Source organism: Glycine max, chromosome 8, assembly GCF_000004515.6.
Source record: "Glycine max cultivar Williams 82 chromosome 8, Glycine_max_v4.0, whole genome shotgun sequence".
NCBI classification, from domain to species: Eukaryota; Viridiplantae; Streptophyta; class Magnoliopsida; order Fabales; family Fabaceae; genus Glycine; species Glycine max.
In genome coordinates this window covers 3,405,718-3,420,008 of record NC_038244.2, presented here as the reverse complement: position 1 = coordinate 3,420,008, position 14,291 = coordinate 3,405,718, and the positions used below count along the sequence as shown (strand labels likewise).

The 14,291-nt window shown below is 35.1% G+C and overlaps 2 protein-coding genes and 2 pseudogenes across 3 annotated transcripts; 3 read left to right on the top strand and 1 right to left on the bottom strand.

Moving 5' to 3' along the window:
- Nucleotides 1–90: 90 nt before the first annotated feature.
- Nucleotides 91–2,466, top strand: LOC100779819 (argininosuccinate synthase, chloroplastic-like; annotated as a pseudogene).
- A 1,738-nt stretch (nucleotides 2,467–4,204) lies between these two features.
- Nucleotides 4,205–6,089, top strand: LOC100305536 (uncharacterized). Its single transcript, NM_001249819.2, is given in 2 exon segments — nucleotides 4,205–4,526; nucleotides 5,725–6,089. Coding segments are annotated over 2 exon segments (402 nt in total). The 5' UTR covers nucleotides 4,205–4,283; the 3' UTR covers nucleotides 5,884–6,089.
- Nucleotides 6,090–7,072: 983 nt separating this feature from the next.
- LOC100778758 (F-box protein SKIP28-like) lies at nucleotides 7,073–8,489 on the top strand (annotated as a pseudogene).
- LOC100778217 (glucan endo-1,3-beta-glucosidase 3) lies at nucleotides 7,953–13,829 on the bottom strand. Of its 2 annotated transcripts, none has more exons than XM_003532459.5 (4): nucleotides 13,361–13,829; nucleotides 10,047–11,300; nucleotides 9,172–9,199; nucleotides 7,953–8,979 (listed from the first exon to the last, which is right to left on the bottom strand). In XM_003532459.5, the coding sequence occupies exons 1-4, from the start codon at nucleotides 13,428–13,430 to the stop codon at nucleotides 8,832–8,834; spliced, it is 1,500 nt and encodes a 499-aa protein (XP_003532507.2). In that variant the 5' UTR covers nucleotides 13,431–13,829; the 3' UTR covers nucleotides 7,953–8,831. The 2 variants fall into 2 exon arrangements, with proteins under 2 accessions (XP_003532507.2, XP_006584863.1); XM_006584800.4 differs by lacking the exon at nucleotides 13,361–13,829 and adding an exon at nucleotides 12,109–13,350.
- Between the last annotated feature and the right edge of the window lie 462 nt (nucleotides 13,830–14,291).

Here is a 14,291-nt window from a genome sequence, read left to right as displayed (position 1 = left end):
GAATCATAATGACAATGATAGTGGAATGCACTTATCTTTATTCCCCCTTCTATAAACATAGATTGATTGGTATCTATTGACTGATAGGCGATGGTTGATGCTGCCGAAGAAGTTGGAGCTGATGCTGTCTCCCATGGGTGTACAGGGAAAGGAAATGATCAGGCATGTCTTGCTATTAGGTTCACAACACTAATCATGTCATTTATTTTATGCTAACACATTCTATATAAACTTTTAGGTTCGATTTGAACTTACTTTCTTTGCTCTGAACCCCAAGCTAAATGTTGTGGCTCCATGGAGGGAGTGGGATATTACAGGTAGAGAACTTGCTATCGAGTATGCTAAAAAGCATAATATATCCGTTCCTGTGACAAAGAAATCCATATATAGCAGGGATAGGAATCTTTGGCACCTAAGCCATGAGGTATGTTTTGCAGTGATATTCAATATAGCTCCAGTTATAGTGTTGAAGTTTGCTATGTCTAATGATTTGTCATTTTCTTTTGGCCTAAGCACTATTACTTATCATGATAGTCATGTAACATGTGAAGATCCAACTTTGGAGGCAAGTGGTTTACTATGATAGTGTTTGTTGTGTGGATAGAATGGAATACAGTGTCCTTTTCTGTTCTTTGTTCTACTCTTTTTAGTGGAATCAAAATGCACTATTTTTCAAACTCATGCCCTATTATTATGTTATATTTTTGAAAATGGAGATGCACCAAGCAATATCTAACATGTTTACTAAACACTGCCTATATGTTGATAACTGAAGTGTGTCATGTTGGCATCTGAAATCAAGACTCTATCCCTTTTTCTTTTAGACTATGAAATAGTCCATGGTTCACCATTAAACTCAACTTATTGTATGTAAGTGCTCCCACAAGCATATTCATTCCAGGGCTAGATATTATATTCATTGACTATTTATGAATGCATTTTCCATGTACTTTTTATCTTGTGTAGACCCTCATTTTGTCTTCCAGAATACAAGCACCATCACTTTAGTCCACAGAAGATTTAACAATCAACTTGGCCCCTCAATAATTTAAAATTCCATCGTTTAGGCGCCTTTTTACCATCATTTAAATTTTTAAGGAATAAGTCCCTAGAACATGTGAATCATCAAATTGAATGCAAAAGCATCGTTTCTATGCTGTAGTGCAAGAACTTGCTACAGATCTTGATCTAGGTAATGCTTTATGCACTGTAGCTCCAAAAACTATTTTGGGAATGACATGTTGCTATTTTCTGATATATTCAATCTGTGACACTGAAGAGTGATATTTTGGAAGACCCAGCTAATGAGCCTAAAAAGGACATGTACATGATGCCTGTAGATCCTGAGGATGCTCCTGATCAAGCAGAGTAAGCTTTTGTCTTGTGATTTCACTTTATATATAGCTTCCACATTTTTGAAAGAGCGCATTATGTATTGCAGATATGTGGAAATTGAGATAGAGTGGGGCCTTCCTGTTTCAGTCAATGGGAAGAGGCTTTGGCCAGCATATTTACTTACTGAGCTCAATGAGATTGGTGGAAGGCATGGAATTGGCCGGATCGACATGGTTGAGAATCGGCTTGTGGGTATGAAGAGCCGTGGAGTTTATGATACTCCAGGTGGAACCATCCTGTTTGCTGCAGCACGCGAGCTGGAGTTTTTGACACTTGATCGAGAAACAATACAAGTCAAAGATTCATTAGCCCTTAAATATGCAGAGTTAGTATATGCTGGCAGATGGTTTGATCCGCTTCGGGAGTCCATGGATGCCTTAATGCAGAAGATCACAGAGACAACAACAGGTTCGGTGACTTTGAAATTGTACTAAGGTTCTGTTACTGTAACCAGTCGAAAGAGTCCCTTTAGCCTGTATAGCCAAGACATTTCATCATTTGAGAGTGGGCAGATATATGATCAAGCAGATGCTGCTGGGTTCATCCGGCTTTATGTTCTTCCAATGAGGGTCCGAGCAATGCTTGAGCAGGGCATCTAAGTGTTTATTTCATTTCAACATGTCCTTGATTTCATTGTCCATTTGCTTGTTTAGAAAAAGTTGGATTGAAAGCTAGAGAGTACTATGGATTGTTAGTAGATCCCTGGAATCCTAATAAAATGAATAATATTAAATATTCATCCTGAATTCATATCAGATATTAAAAAAATCTTTGTTTGTTCTGACTATTATTGTTATTAGTAGTGACAGTAGTAGTATAGAAGGAAAATAAAAGTTTCCTATTTATTTAGTCCTACAAGCGCAAACATATGATTGGATCCCTTTTGCTATTTTGCACAACAAATTGTATAAAGTCATAGCAAAACTATGGCCTGCGATAAGGGCACAGTCCTACTCTACCAAAAAAGGTATTTCATTTATCTTTCCAGCTTTGTTGTTAACTCTATGTTTAAGTACTATCTGTTAATGCATGCCAGTAATGGTTTCTAGTTTCTACTTAAATGTTTTCTATTGCAGGAGCTTCTATATGACAAAGAGAACTTTCTTGAAAATGGAGACCGATGGGAAACTGAAATTGCAGAGAACATGAGATCTGAACGCCTTTATCACTGATAATTTCCTTATTTGGTCTCATTGAGCAATGATGAATAAAATGATCAAGAAAGGTTTAAAAAAACTATATAGTGACAGTGTTTTTCCCTTTACTTCGTTAGAAGACATTGGGAATTTGTTGATTACCAACGTCTATCATTGAAACTGACCGTAGTAAAACATTTTTGGTCATCATCAAAACTATATAACCTTTAAATATCTTGAGTAGTCTTCATATTATGTCTTTTCAGTTTTTCGGATACTGGTTGTAGCTAAACATGTTTCAATTAATTTCATAAAACTCCAACATCTCTGTAACTCTGTATTTCTTTACCACAGTCAAAAGTTTTCTTTAGTGGACTCTACATTTACTATTCTCTTCGATCGCAAAATTCTGTCTTGATTTTTTATCATTTGAATATCTATAGTTGGACCTATTTTTGTTTTCTCTGCATTTATAATATGAGCTTGTCACAAAAAAAATGAGTATAAAATATAAATGATATACCCTTGAGTCATTCTCCATGTGGAAAACTAATAAAATTATATAATCCTGTAGATATAGCTTAGCCATTTCATAACTTTCTCACTGCATAAAAAAATTCATAACTTCCTCGACCTTGAAGAATCACACATTAGTTGCGAGAAACGAGTTTTCTGTGACTTTTTTTAGGAGAAAAAAATATACAGTAGATACTGTTTGTAGCCACTAGGAAACTTCTACTTTGGCCAAATCCACGACAAGAGTGGTAGACCTGTTCCCTCTTAACAGGTTTTGTCAATGTTAAGCAAAGGAAAGTGAAATTATTTATTGCTAGTTAAAGGGATAAAAAAAAGGAAAAAGCAAAAGTGAAAATGATTGATTTTGCACGACTGTATAAAGCAGCGGCAACGAGTATCATTCCTGATTCCACAACGTCTTTTACTTCAAAAATTGCAGCAACAAAGAAACGCAGCTGTATATACTATATACTAACTAATATGTAGGACAAATTAAGATAACCCCTTCCAAGAAAATATAAAAAGAAAACCACACCCACATAGCTGTCTGGGCTAAATACATGTAAAATATTCGGAAACCTATAATATAAACACTTTCTTTTTAAATTTGGTTATGTTAGGATAAATTAAATATTTAAATTTCAAAATATCCTTGATGGGATATATTTCTTTTTTATCTAGATCATATATTTTTCATTAGAGACAATTATATTCGAATCTGATAAAATTATTATGGATAATAGAATTCTTCTTTCTTATTTAAAATGGTTACCTAACCAGAATTCGAACTTAAGACTTATGGTTAAATTGAAACAATTTAATGGGGGTTAATCCCCGTGCCCGTGCTTTATTAAGAGCAATTTTCAGCATATATATCAAAGTATTGATATTAATATACTAGAATTTGCAAAGTATCTATGCGCCTTAACCAACGACCTCGTCTACAGGCAACGAAGGCAACATCAACAACAAATAAATGCATTAAAAGAAACACCGCAACTCAAAAACCAATACCATACCCAACACTAAATTTATGTTTCTGTCTTAATCTTCCCATACTTATTTTCTTCTACTTCTACTTTCTCTTTGTTCCTTTACTCTCTTTGGGGCCCGGGCCCCTCCAGAAGACAAATAGAGTGCAAAGAGTATTTGGCAATGCTTTATCTGAGAAAGCAAGAGTGTGTAAGAGAAGAATGAGGGTTTGATGTGTGAGTGATGAGAGGGTGAGTTGGGAAGATGGAGGGTGCACAGGAGGAGCTAGAAAGAAGAAGCAAGTTTCTCAAAAGCTTGATACAAAAGAAGAAAACCATAGAGCAACAAGAGCAGCATGATCACCTACAACACAATAACGTTCGTGTCAGAGCTTGTGACATGCCTCTCCCTCTTCAGAACCGTGCCTTTCGTTGTGCACGTGATCTCCTGGATTCTATGCCATCAAAGAAGCTTGATAGTAAACGCCTGGCTCTCACACTTAAGAAGGTTACTTTTTTGTTTCTATTGTTTTTATTTTTGTCTAAGTATCTTGACTTCTTTACAAGATCTGTTTCTGGGTTCTGATCTTTTGCCGCATACATACTATGAAATCTTAATGGCTAATTTGGAAGGTTTTCAAATTATGAAAATTTGTCTGATGTGACTAACAGTTATCTTAAGCTCTCTTATGGCTATTCTTCCTCTATTTACTGTTTTATGTTTGTTGTTTGATCGATGTTGACCACTAAGTCTTTTTTGTTAAAGGATCACAAGTTTTATGAGAGTTGGTTTTGATTTGGGGTGTAGATATTTTGTCAATTGAGTGAACATCTATGAAATGTGTCTAATTGCTTGCTAATTTTATTGTGTCGGATGCAATTGATATGTTTTTTTAATCTTACTTGTAGCAACTGATTTGGTGAAAAATGGTTTGATCCTGCGTGCTATTATACAGTATACAAACGAAGCTTGGATTGTAAGAGATTGAAAATGGCACGTTTTGTTGGTTTATCAGCAGTTGCCTTTTTGAGGCTTCTCCAATTTTATTTTCTGTTTTATTGGAGAAGACTTGAAGTTTCAATAAATGAAAAGTACTGAGTATCCTGAAGTGTTTGGTACCTCTGGTCCAATTAAGATTAAATTATCTTTTTTATGTGAACTGTGAAGATCGTCAAGTACATTTTCTAGATTGCATAATGCATATGGTCTTCTATATGTAACTTTTTGAGTATGAAAAAAGCCAGATAAGTATGGCTATAGATTTGTTGGTTTTGATTATTAAAGAATTTAGGTGGCTTGCTACATAGGTTCTCATTTCATTGATGGGGGGCTTAGGGATGGTAAATGATAATTCTAGAATTTCCTAATAAAGTGACAAAAACAAACAAACTCTCCTTTTTTTTTTCTCACATTCTTTATTATTAACAAAATTGTTTTGTTGAAATTACAAAAATTTGTGAGTTTCACTTTTTATTTAATAAATTTCACTCATAATTAGTATAATATAGGATGCGTTAGAAGTAGTATGTTAGAAAGTGTATTGTTAGGAAGAAGTAACAATGCATGAGTGGGAGATTAGATGAATCTATATAACACCAAGCGTTGGCTGTTTACTTGCAGACACTGCTCATTTCTAAATTGAAAGCGACTTTGTTTGGCCCCTGCTTGATTGGTTCATAACAAAAATATTCTGGTTTTTTTATAGGAATTTGATACTTCGTATGGTCCAGCTTGGCACTGCATTGTGGGTACTAGTTTTGGTTCCTATGTTACTCATTCCTTTGGTGGTTTCGTGTATTTTTCCATTGACAAGGTTTATGTCCTTCTCTTCAAGACAGCTGTTGAACCATTAGACCATTCATAGCTTCCAACTGAGTTATATGCACATCTCCTTGGGAACTAAAAGTAATTTAATATTTTAAACCAATGGATGTGTGAAATTACAAATTAAAGACATTTGTACTCTGTGAAGTATTTGATTTGATGCACTTCAGTTTGGAGTGGGAGAGTATTTGAGTGTGTAATTTGTTGTGACAAGCAAAAGATACTCTTTCTTCAGCTCAGAAATAGATATTTTACAGAGTTTTCAATCTCAAATTGACACTTGACTCATTGGTACAGTACACAAATCTATTATCTATCCGAAACCTGTTTCAATATAATGCATATTAATACATTTCTATTTTTTCGAGTGTAGGAATTTTGTATTCTTTCGTCACCAAAAAAAATAGGAATTTTTTCTTTTTCTCAAGAAAAATATATTTGAACACTCAACATGCCAATAAACACATAGTGAGAGACAAAAAAAATTATAAAAATAATAGGTGATATGATGTGATAAAAAAATATGAAAAAAAATAAAAAATATTAATGAAGTGTTTAAAATAATTGAATATTCAAATATCATTCTTATTTTTCTTACACCACACCACTTAAAATAATTGAGTGTTTAAAATAATAGATATGGTATCACAAACTGTTGGTTCAGATAGTTTGAAATTTTACGGGTTTGGTCTATGCTTCCATATTTTTTGTTATTCTTCCTTTATTATTACTTATTAATGATATTTTCTGCACTGTTGGTTTAACGGTTTAGTGTCGGAGGTGTCAATATAATTGGAATATTCAATATTACTTTTGCAATGCTGACATTATTTTTTAGCCCACCTTGGGAGAAAAGTAGTTTTTTTAATATAAAAAAAAATAGGAAAGAGAAAAGGTATTTTACAGAATGAGAAAATAAGAAATTTCTTTGGAGATGAGCAGGCAATCCTACATCAATGAAATGAGGGATTACAACTAGTTAATGATTTCCAATGGCATTTCATTTCATAATTGATTCACAGTTTAAAAAGAAATTACAACTTGTTAGATAGATTTATATTTTTATCAATAATTATACCTCCATAGCTTTTTTTTTCTTTCTAAAAACAAAAGCCCTTCTTACCCAAGGGAAAAGTGAACATTTTATCGTGTGTTGCTGGCATACCTTGAACCACATATAGCTAACGTATGACACTATTCCATACCCAACAGTGATAGATAAAGTTAATATGGAAGAGTCTTCCAAGTCCAAGGCGGTTGAGGTTGAGCAGGAAGCAAGTGAAGCAAAGGCTCCTCACGAGGCTATGTTTCTGGTCTTGGCATATCTTCCTGTGTACGAGGTTGTGGTCATGTCTCAAGTCTGCACATCTCTTAGGGATGCAGTGAACAATGACATATTACCATGGTTGAATGTTTTTGTTCAAAGGCCTCTCAGTTGGCGACTCAATGATGATATTTTAATCAAAATCACTTCTAAGGCCAATGGTAGCCTCAAAACTCTCGCCCTAATCAACTGCATGCACGTTACCGACGAGGGGCTCCAAAGGGTCGTTCAACAAAATCCTCTCATTAACAAGGTTCGTAGCGTTGCTCTCCTGCTTTACCTGAATGAAATTATGAGGTTACTTTTACGTGTTTATCAATTAGGACACTGTTAAGTTAAGGGATGTGGAATTCAATGGATAGCAAGTGTGTGTGGCTATCCTTGCTTGTTTGTTCAAACTAGTTGGTGGGGATTTTTTGTAAAATTATTGAAAAATGAATAGCAATTTCTCAAAAGGGTGGCGAAACTGAATACATACACAAGAGGAAAAACTAGGGTTTGATAAAATACAATATTAGGCACCTGCCAACATAGTACGATTGAAGTGTTGTCTCATTTGGATTGTAGTTGCATATACCAGCATGCACTGGCATAACCCCTTAAGGAGTTCTAAGAGCCGTGAAAACACTATGCCAAAGAAGCAATTGCTTAAAGACCTTAAGTATAAACGGCATTTACAACATACAGAAGGAGCATCTTGACATGCTTATCGTAAACCTTGGAAAGAATCAACCATTAGAGGAGCAGCAAGAGCCTGTCTACTATCATAAACGATGTAACTTTTCAGTATTTAAGCAGGAAGAAAGCCGACGGCTTATTGATTTGGAGATATGTCCCAGGTGCTTTGAGGTGAGGATGGTTTATGATTGCCCCAAAGGGCACTGCACGAGGAGGGAATGGCCCCTAGCTCCATGTAGGGGTTGCAATTTTTGTATTCCAAAGTGTGAAAACTGTGGTGGATGCATTGAATCCGGAGAAGTGGAAGAGGGAGACTGTGAAGATATCTTTTGCCTTGAATGTTGGTTACAGATTCCCAAGTGCAGTTTCTGTAACAAACCATATTGTAAGCAACACATTAATTGCACTTCTTCAGACTCTTCATTGATCTGTAAAGTTTGTGATGAAAATTCTCATGGATATACATATACTGATGTTCTATAATGACGTGCAACTTGGGATAGGTTTCAACTATCATGCATCAAGCCATCAAGTTCCTGTAATTTGTGTAAATTTTATGGCTGATGAATGATGATATTATTTGCATTCATGAATGTACTTAAAGTTTGATTGTTCTGAGTTATAAAATGAAGGTTTTCTCTAAATTCATCCAATTCATCAGCTGTGTACCATATAAAGGCCATCATGCCAAAGTATTCCAAATGATGCCGGAGACAATAATTCCTATTCAAAGAATACAAATTGTGATTAAAAGGAAAAGAAAACTATGTTTACAGCAATGATGTCAAATAATTACTCTGGTCTGTTTGTACAAAATTCAATGGACAACTCATGATACAATTGCCGATATACATTTTGATCAATTGGACAACTCAAATAATTTCTAGCAAGGAACACTAACTATGTTGCGACGCAATCTTCCAGAAGACAGAAGAGAATGCCTCCATTAATTATATTCCAAAGCTGAACAGAAGATAAGCCTAGTTTTACACAACTGCACACAAAAGTAGAACTAGAATCAACGAGCTTGTGAAAAATCCACCATTGTCGTGGTATTGTGACAAGCAGCCCGAACTTGTGGAATTAGATGGGGCCAGTGATGTGCCATTTGTTCTGGTTCCCTTTCTACCATGACTGTATTTCACCATAAATATGCAACCAAAGATGAAAAAAAATACAAAGTCATTTCACAACTTTGAGAGCTGAAAGAGATGAGGATTGGAAAAATACATTAATAAGACATCTTAAAAATAAGAACAAGACTAGAACATATGATTCGGAAAGGAATGACAACAAGCACACTAACATAGACTCCAGAAATCATACCTTCCGGGAAATATACAAGAACCATGACCTGTAAAAATTATAATACAATAAATATCAGTTATATTAAAATGCTAAGTAATTTTAAATAGGAAATTCATTATGCAAGACCTACTTTGATGTATAACAAATCCGAGCCAATAGAAAAAGGACAAGAAAGAAAAAAGCTGCAAATTTGAGAGTTTTTTCATACTAACTAATTAGAAGATATGCTTTATGTCAAAAAGATGCTAAGGAAATGGAATTCGTTCATGCAACAATTCAAAATACATTAATATAATCATCCATAATTTGAACAAATATACTTCTGAAACAAACTGATAAGCAAGATTTTAATACCACTATTCTCATACTTAACGTCAAAGGATTATTTTCCCTAATTACTTCAATTTTAAAATTGCAGTCCCCTGTTTTTAGTCGCACAGTTTTGGTCTCATCAATCTTAAATTCTTTCAAATGTGGTCCTATCTTAACATAAATTTGGAGATGCAAAGTGCAGAGGTGGCACATAGATTGTGTTGAATGGCTGAGGTGCCACATAAGCTAATTATGTGCCATGTGAGCTCTCTTGGTCACCAAATAAAATGTCTGAGGTAAGATTGAACCACTTCCGAAAGGAGTTTAAATTGAATAGACCAAACTCTTGCAATTGAAGATAGAGGGATAAAGGGTGTAGTAAGCCTGAAACAAGTTTCATCATAACTCATCTTACTTGTAATTCTATCAAGCCTGGTTATTGAGTTAAGGTGCAAGCCTGGATGCAAACATGCATGTTTCCTTATAGCCTATAGCATGGTGTTCTAGTGGCTTCACAAATAAATGTACACACATATTTCTATCCAACTCATATATTTATGTAGGAGTATGTATTGCCATACTTGGGTCTGTGGTAGTGACAGTGGCAACCCCTTTAAAATCACAACTCCCAGGAGATTTATCCATCTTCTGATAATATGCATTGAAAGCATATGTAGAATGTGCAACTACATTATCAGGTTCATAACATGGTTGGCCCTGCAGCAAAGGGGAACAATCCACCTTCCCTGGTCCACAAGCCCAATCAAGTGCTGCCTGTAACATCTTAGGGTCAGCATTACTCTTTGTGACACAAAAGGTTTGGTTTGTTGTATCATTTGCAAATATAATACCAGCACCAGTCAAGTGTAAGGTATACACTGGTTCTCCATTAGCATAAAATAGCCCCCAGTTCTTTTCTGAGACTGGACCTGATCTTAAGTCTTCATTATAAAGCTCATAAATATATGTACTAACTGCAATTCCAGGATGTTTAGGAGTCCCCGTATTGTTCAGGACGTGTCTGATCAAGTTACTGTTGTAAGTGTTAGCATTATCAACAGTTGCATCAGATTCAGATGAGTCACCTTTGGAGGGCCATCCTGACTCAGTCACCATAATAGGAATATTTGTAAAGTTCAAGTCTGACATTGCAAAATAAGCAGCATCAACAACTGCATCAAAAACATTAGTATAATGCAGCAGAGTGTTGGAATCAACAGCTTCCTTATTTGGAGGTAGGGGGCGGAATAAAGCATAATCCAGTGGGATGACACCATTGGACTGCTGGTAATCATAATATGGATACACATTGAGCATAAGATATGAACCTGTTGATTGCAAAAATTTAAGCATGGGAACCATGACTGGATTCCATGTACGGTTGAAAAATGCTTGGGAAGGTGGGAAAGAGTCAAGGATGATAGAAGAAGAGTGCGGACTAGAGATTTTAATTTGCTGGTCTAGATTAGCAGCAACAAGAGCAGAGTGAATGAAATTTATGGCAGAGACTATAATAGGGGCTGCATTTGGGAGGGTAGTTAGGACCTCAGATCCAACACATATGGCAGTGATGTTGGTAGCAGGGACATGAGCTATGACATTCCGAGTAACCCAGTTTGCTGCAGTGGCATTGGACTGACCAATGCCAAGTAGCTGGTCATTGGGAACAGAAACAGTTACACGGATTCCTGTGTTGGCAAGTGCAAGAAGTAACGCTCGGTCAGCATCATAGAGTCTGACATGTTGGATACTTTGAGCCTTCAGAAGAGAAACTATCTCTGTTGAACCTGGCATGTCAGATATATCTGAACCAATGTTGACACCAATAAAAGCATCTGTTGAAAAAAAAAAAGGAGCCTATGAATGAAGGACTTTCATTTTAACACAAGAGACTTAGTGGAATTGAGTTATTTACAAGAAAAATGAGGTATAAACCCTCAATCTCATTGTAAGGCAAATCAAGTAGATCAAATAAATGTAGTATATATTCAGAAAAAGGATATTAACAATCTAAAAGAAATCTTCAGAAACAAAATAAGAGCACTATCGGAACATTAATCCGAGATGCAGAAGTAAAATTTATGTTTTAGCATTCTTTACCACCATGTGCATACCCTTTTCTAGGTCCTAGATTTCTCTAGAAAAAACTCAGAACACATTGAGGATGTTTCATATCATAATCAGTGACAACACCAGATGGTCAGTTGGGTTACCATGTGTCCCACAAATTAAATATGAAGCATGACATCTAAACAAATGTATGTACTTCTTGAGAAACATATGGTTCAAGAAAAGGAGGATGGATAATAATTCACTTAACTGACAAGCTGGCTCTATAAATTTATTATTTATAATCTATACATCACCTGTCTTGTGAAAAGACATAGCCTGCTATAGTAATTAGCAGCAGTGCTCAGCTTCACAAGTGAAACAGCAAGAAAACAACATTCAAGAATTATATCTTGTTACAGTTTTACAGAAATAAGCTGGTACATCGTAACTTGAAAAAGATGAGAAATTATATCCATGAATAAGAGTGTGATAAGTTTATAGCCCCTACTTTTGCAGATCCTAAGTCAAATTCTGGAACATAGCCTAGTTGGAATCAGGATTATGTATAGCATAACTGCACGTAGTTCTTACATGATCAAACATTTAGGTTCCCCATCAGAGACACTGATAATAAATAATAATAATCATAATGATGATGATGAGTATGACAAGGATTTATAGATGGCGAAATTGTGATTCAATCAAATTAGTAGTGGCCTGACACATCAGCTGCATTGTACATATTTGATCACGAAGACATGAGCCATGACAAAAGTTGAGGTCAGCTTTTTTTACCAGTCACCCCATGTGTGTTTCTTGTTCTTATCAGTAAGGGTAGGACCTAAGGAGATATGGATTTCTCTAAAAGAATTGTAACATACTCATATGATGGCTGGTTGGTAGGTTACACTATCACATCAGTAGCACCAAGCTCTTCTACCATCCAAGATACACAAGATAGAAATTCACTTTAACTAGCAAGCTACAAATTATAAAATATAGTAAGTTTAGTTGGCAACATAGCCCATGGGAACTGCAGGGATCAGAATGAAGTGCTACATCACTTTCTAACTACTTTGATTAGTATATTCCAGAGGTAATAATATAAGTAGTGCGTTAGTTACACTCAGAAAACCACATAAAGACAGGTTTTTGTATTTGTCTTCAGATGTCAAAATCACCCCACCGCCCACTGTCCCTGAGGCTTTTTCAGGTGACATAAGTGAAGATTCTTTGTTATTCTTCTGAGTAACCATAATTGCCTATTCTAGAATGCAGATTTTCATGCTAAATCTGATAATGCATTTATTTATAAACAGCAGATGGCAGGCTAGCTCATTTAATATTGTGGACCTCATTGTTTAATTCTCGGGACAGTTTCATTTATAGCTACGAATTAGTGATATTCATCCATGGCTTTCTCAAATAAGGGTATTTTAGTCCATGAACTTTTCTACAAAAAATGCAGTTAAGTGCAAAATGCAAAGCAACTGTGGTATGAGCAGGGACGCAACAACATTGTTCCCACCAAAGACGGGAAAGGAAAGATCGTAGACTCAGTACAAAGTAAAAGAATTTCTCACAAAAAAAAATGAAATAGGCACTTACCAGTTACCAGTTACTTGCCCCCAACCCCTCCTCTTCAAATTTCAAAATAGTAAGGCAAAAGCAATCGAATTAAGAAAATAAGCAAATAAAAAAGAAAGTAGATTAAACCATGAGAGACCAATGCCAGTTTCAATGTGAAGCTAGGCTTAAATCTATGGCAGGATGAATGGAGCTGATATAAGGCATTAAGCAAAAAAAAAAGAAGGAAGATAGATAGAAGTCGAAACAAGCATACCCCCAGATGCAGAAATAGAAAGTGGCAGCATGAAGAAAAGCAGCAGCACAGCCATGAAAGTAATGAACATAAAAGGAGAACTGCTGACACTGTAAAATTCAAAGAAAAATCCACAACAGAAAACTGCACAGAGGGAAGGGAACTGAAACAAGGTAGAAAAATCGGAAATTTCCAAGCGAGTGCGAGGGAAAAGCAAATGAAATGAAAGCTTGCTCCTTTTGAGAGAGTGGAAGTGTGTGAGGTGGAGGAGAGAGAAACAAGAGTGAGAGGCTTTCTTTTGTCACTGTGGGGGTGAAGGGACAAAGACTTAGGATTTGTGCCACCTCATCATGGGTGTCTATGTGTCCAATCCAACGGCTAAACATCCACGTGCACCAAATTATTTAAATCTTTATCTTTCTAATTGAGTTAAAAGTTTTTTAGTTTCCTTTTATTTATTTCTCTCATTTTCTCTCTCAATAGTAAAACAATATCCTGCCCTTAGCACTATCCTTCACCAGTATGGGTAAAGGTAGTTGAGTTTTGTTATTTTTCCCCAAAATAATAATAAAAAAAAAACGTTGAAAACTAAGGCATGAATGAAACAGTGAGTAACGAAAAAAGATAGAAGAAAAATAAAAGAGGGTGAAAAGTAGAGTTATTTGGTATAAATGAAAGAGAATTAAAAATATATTTAAAAAATTAGAATTAAAGTGGTCACGTAGGTAATAAAAAATAACGATAAAAATTATAATAATAAAAACAAAATAATAATAATAATAATATATTTTTTATTTATCAAACAATTTTTATTCAAATATTTTTTCTCTTTTCACTATATTTCACCTCAACCATTTTTATTTTATTCTATTTCTTTTCATTTTTTTTCTTTTCTCACAACTAAATACAATATAATTCAAGCAAGACCAAGGTAGGTGCATCCTAATTTCTA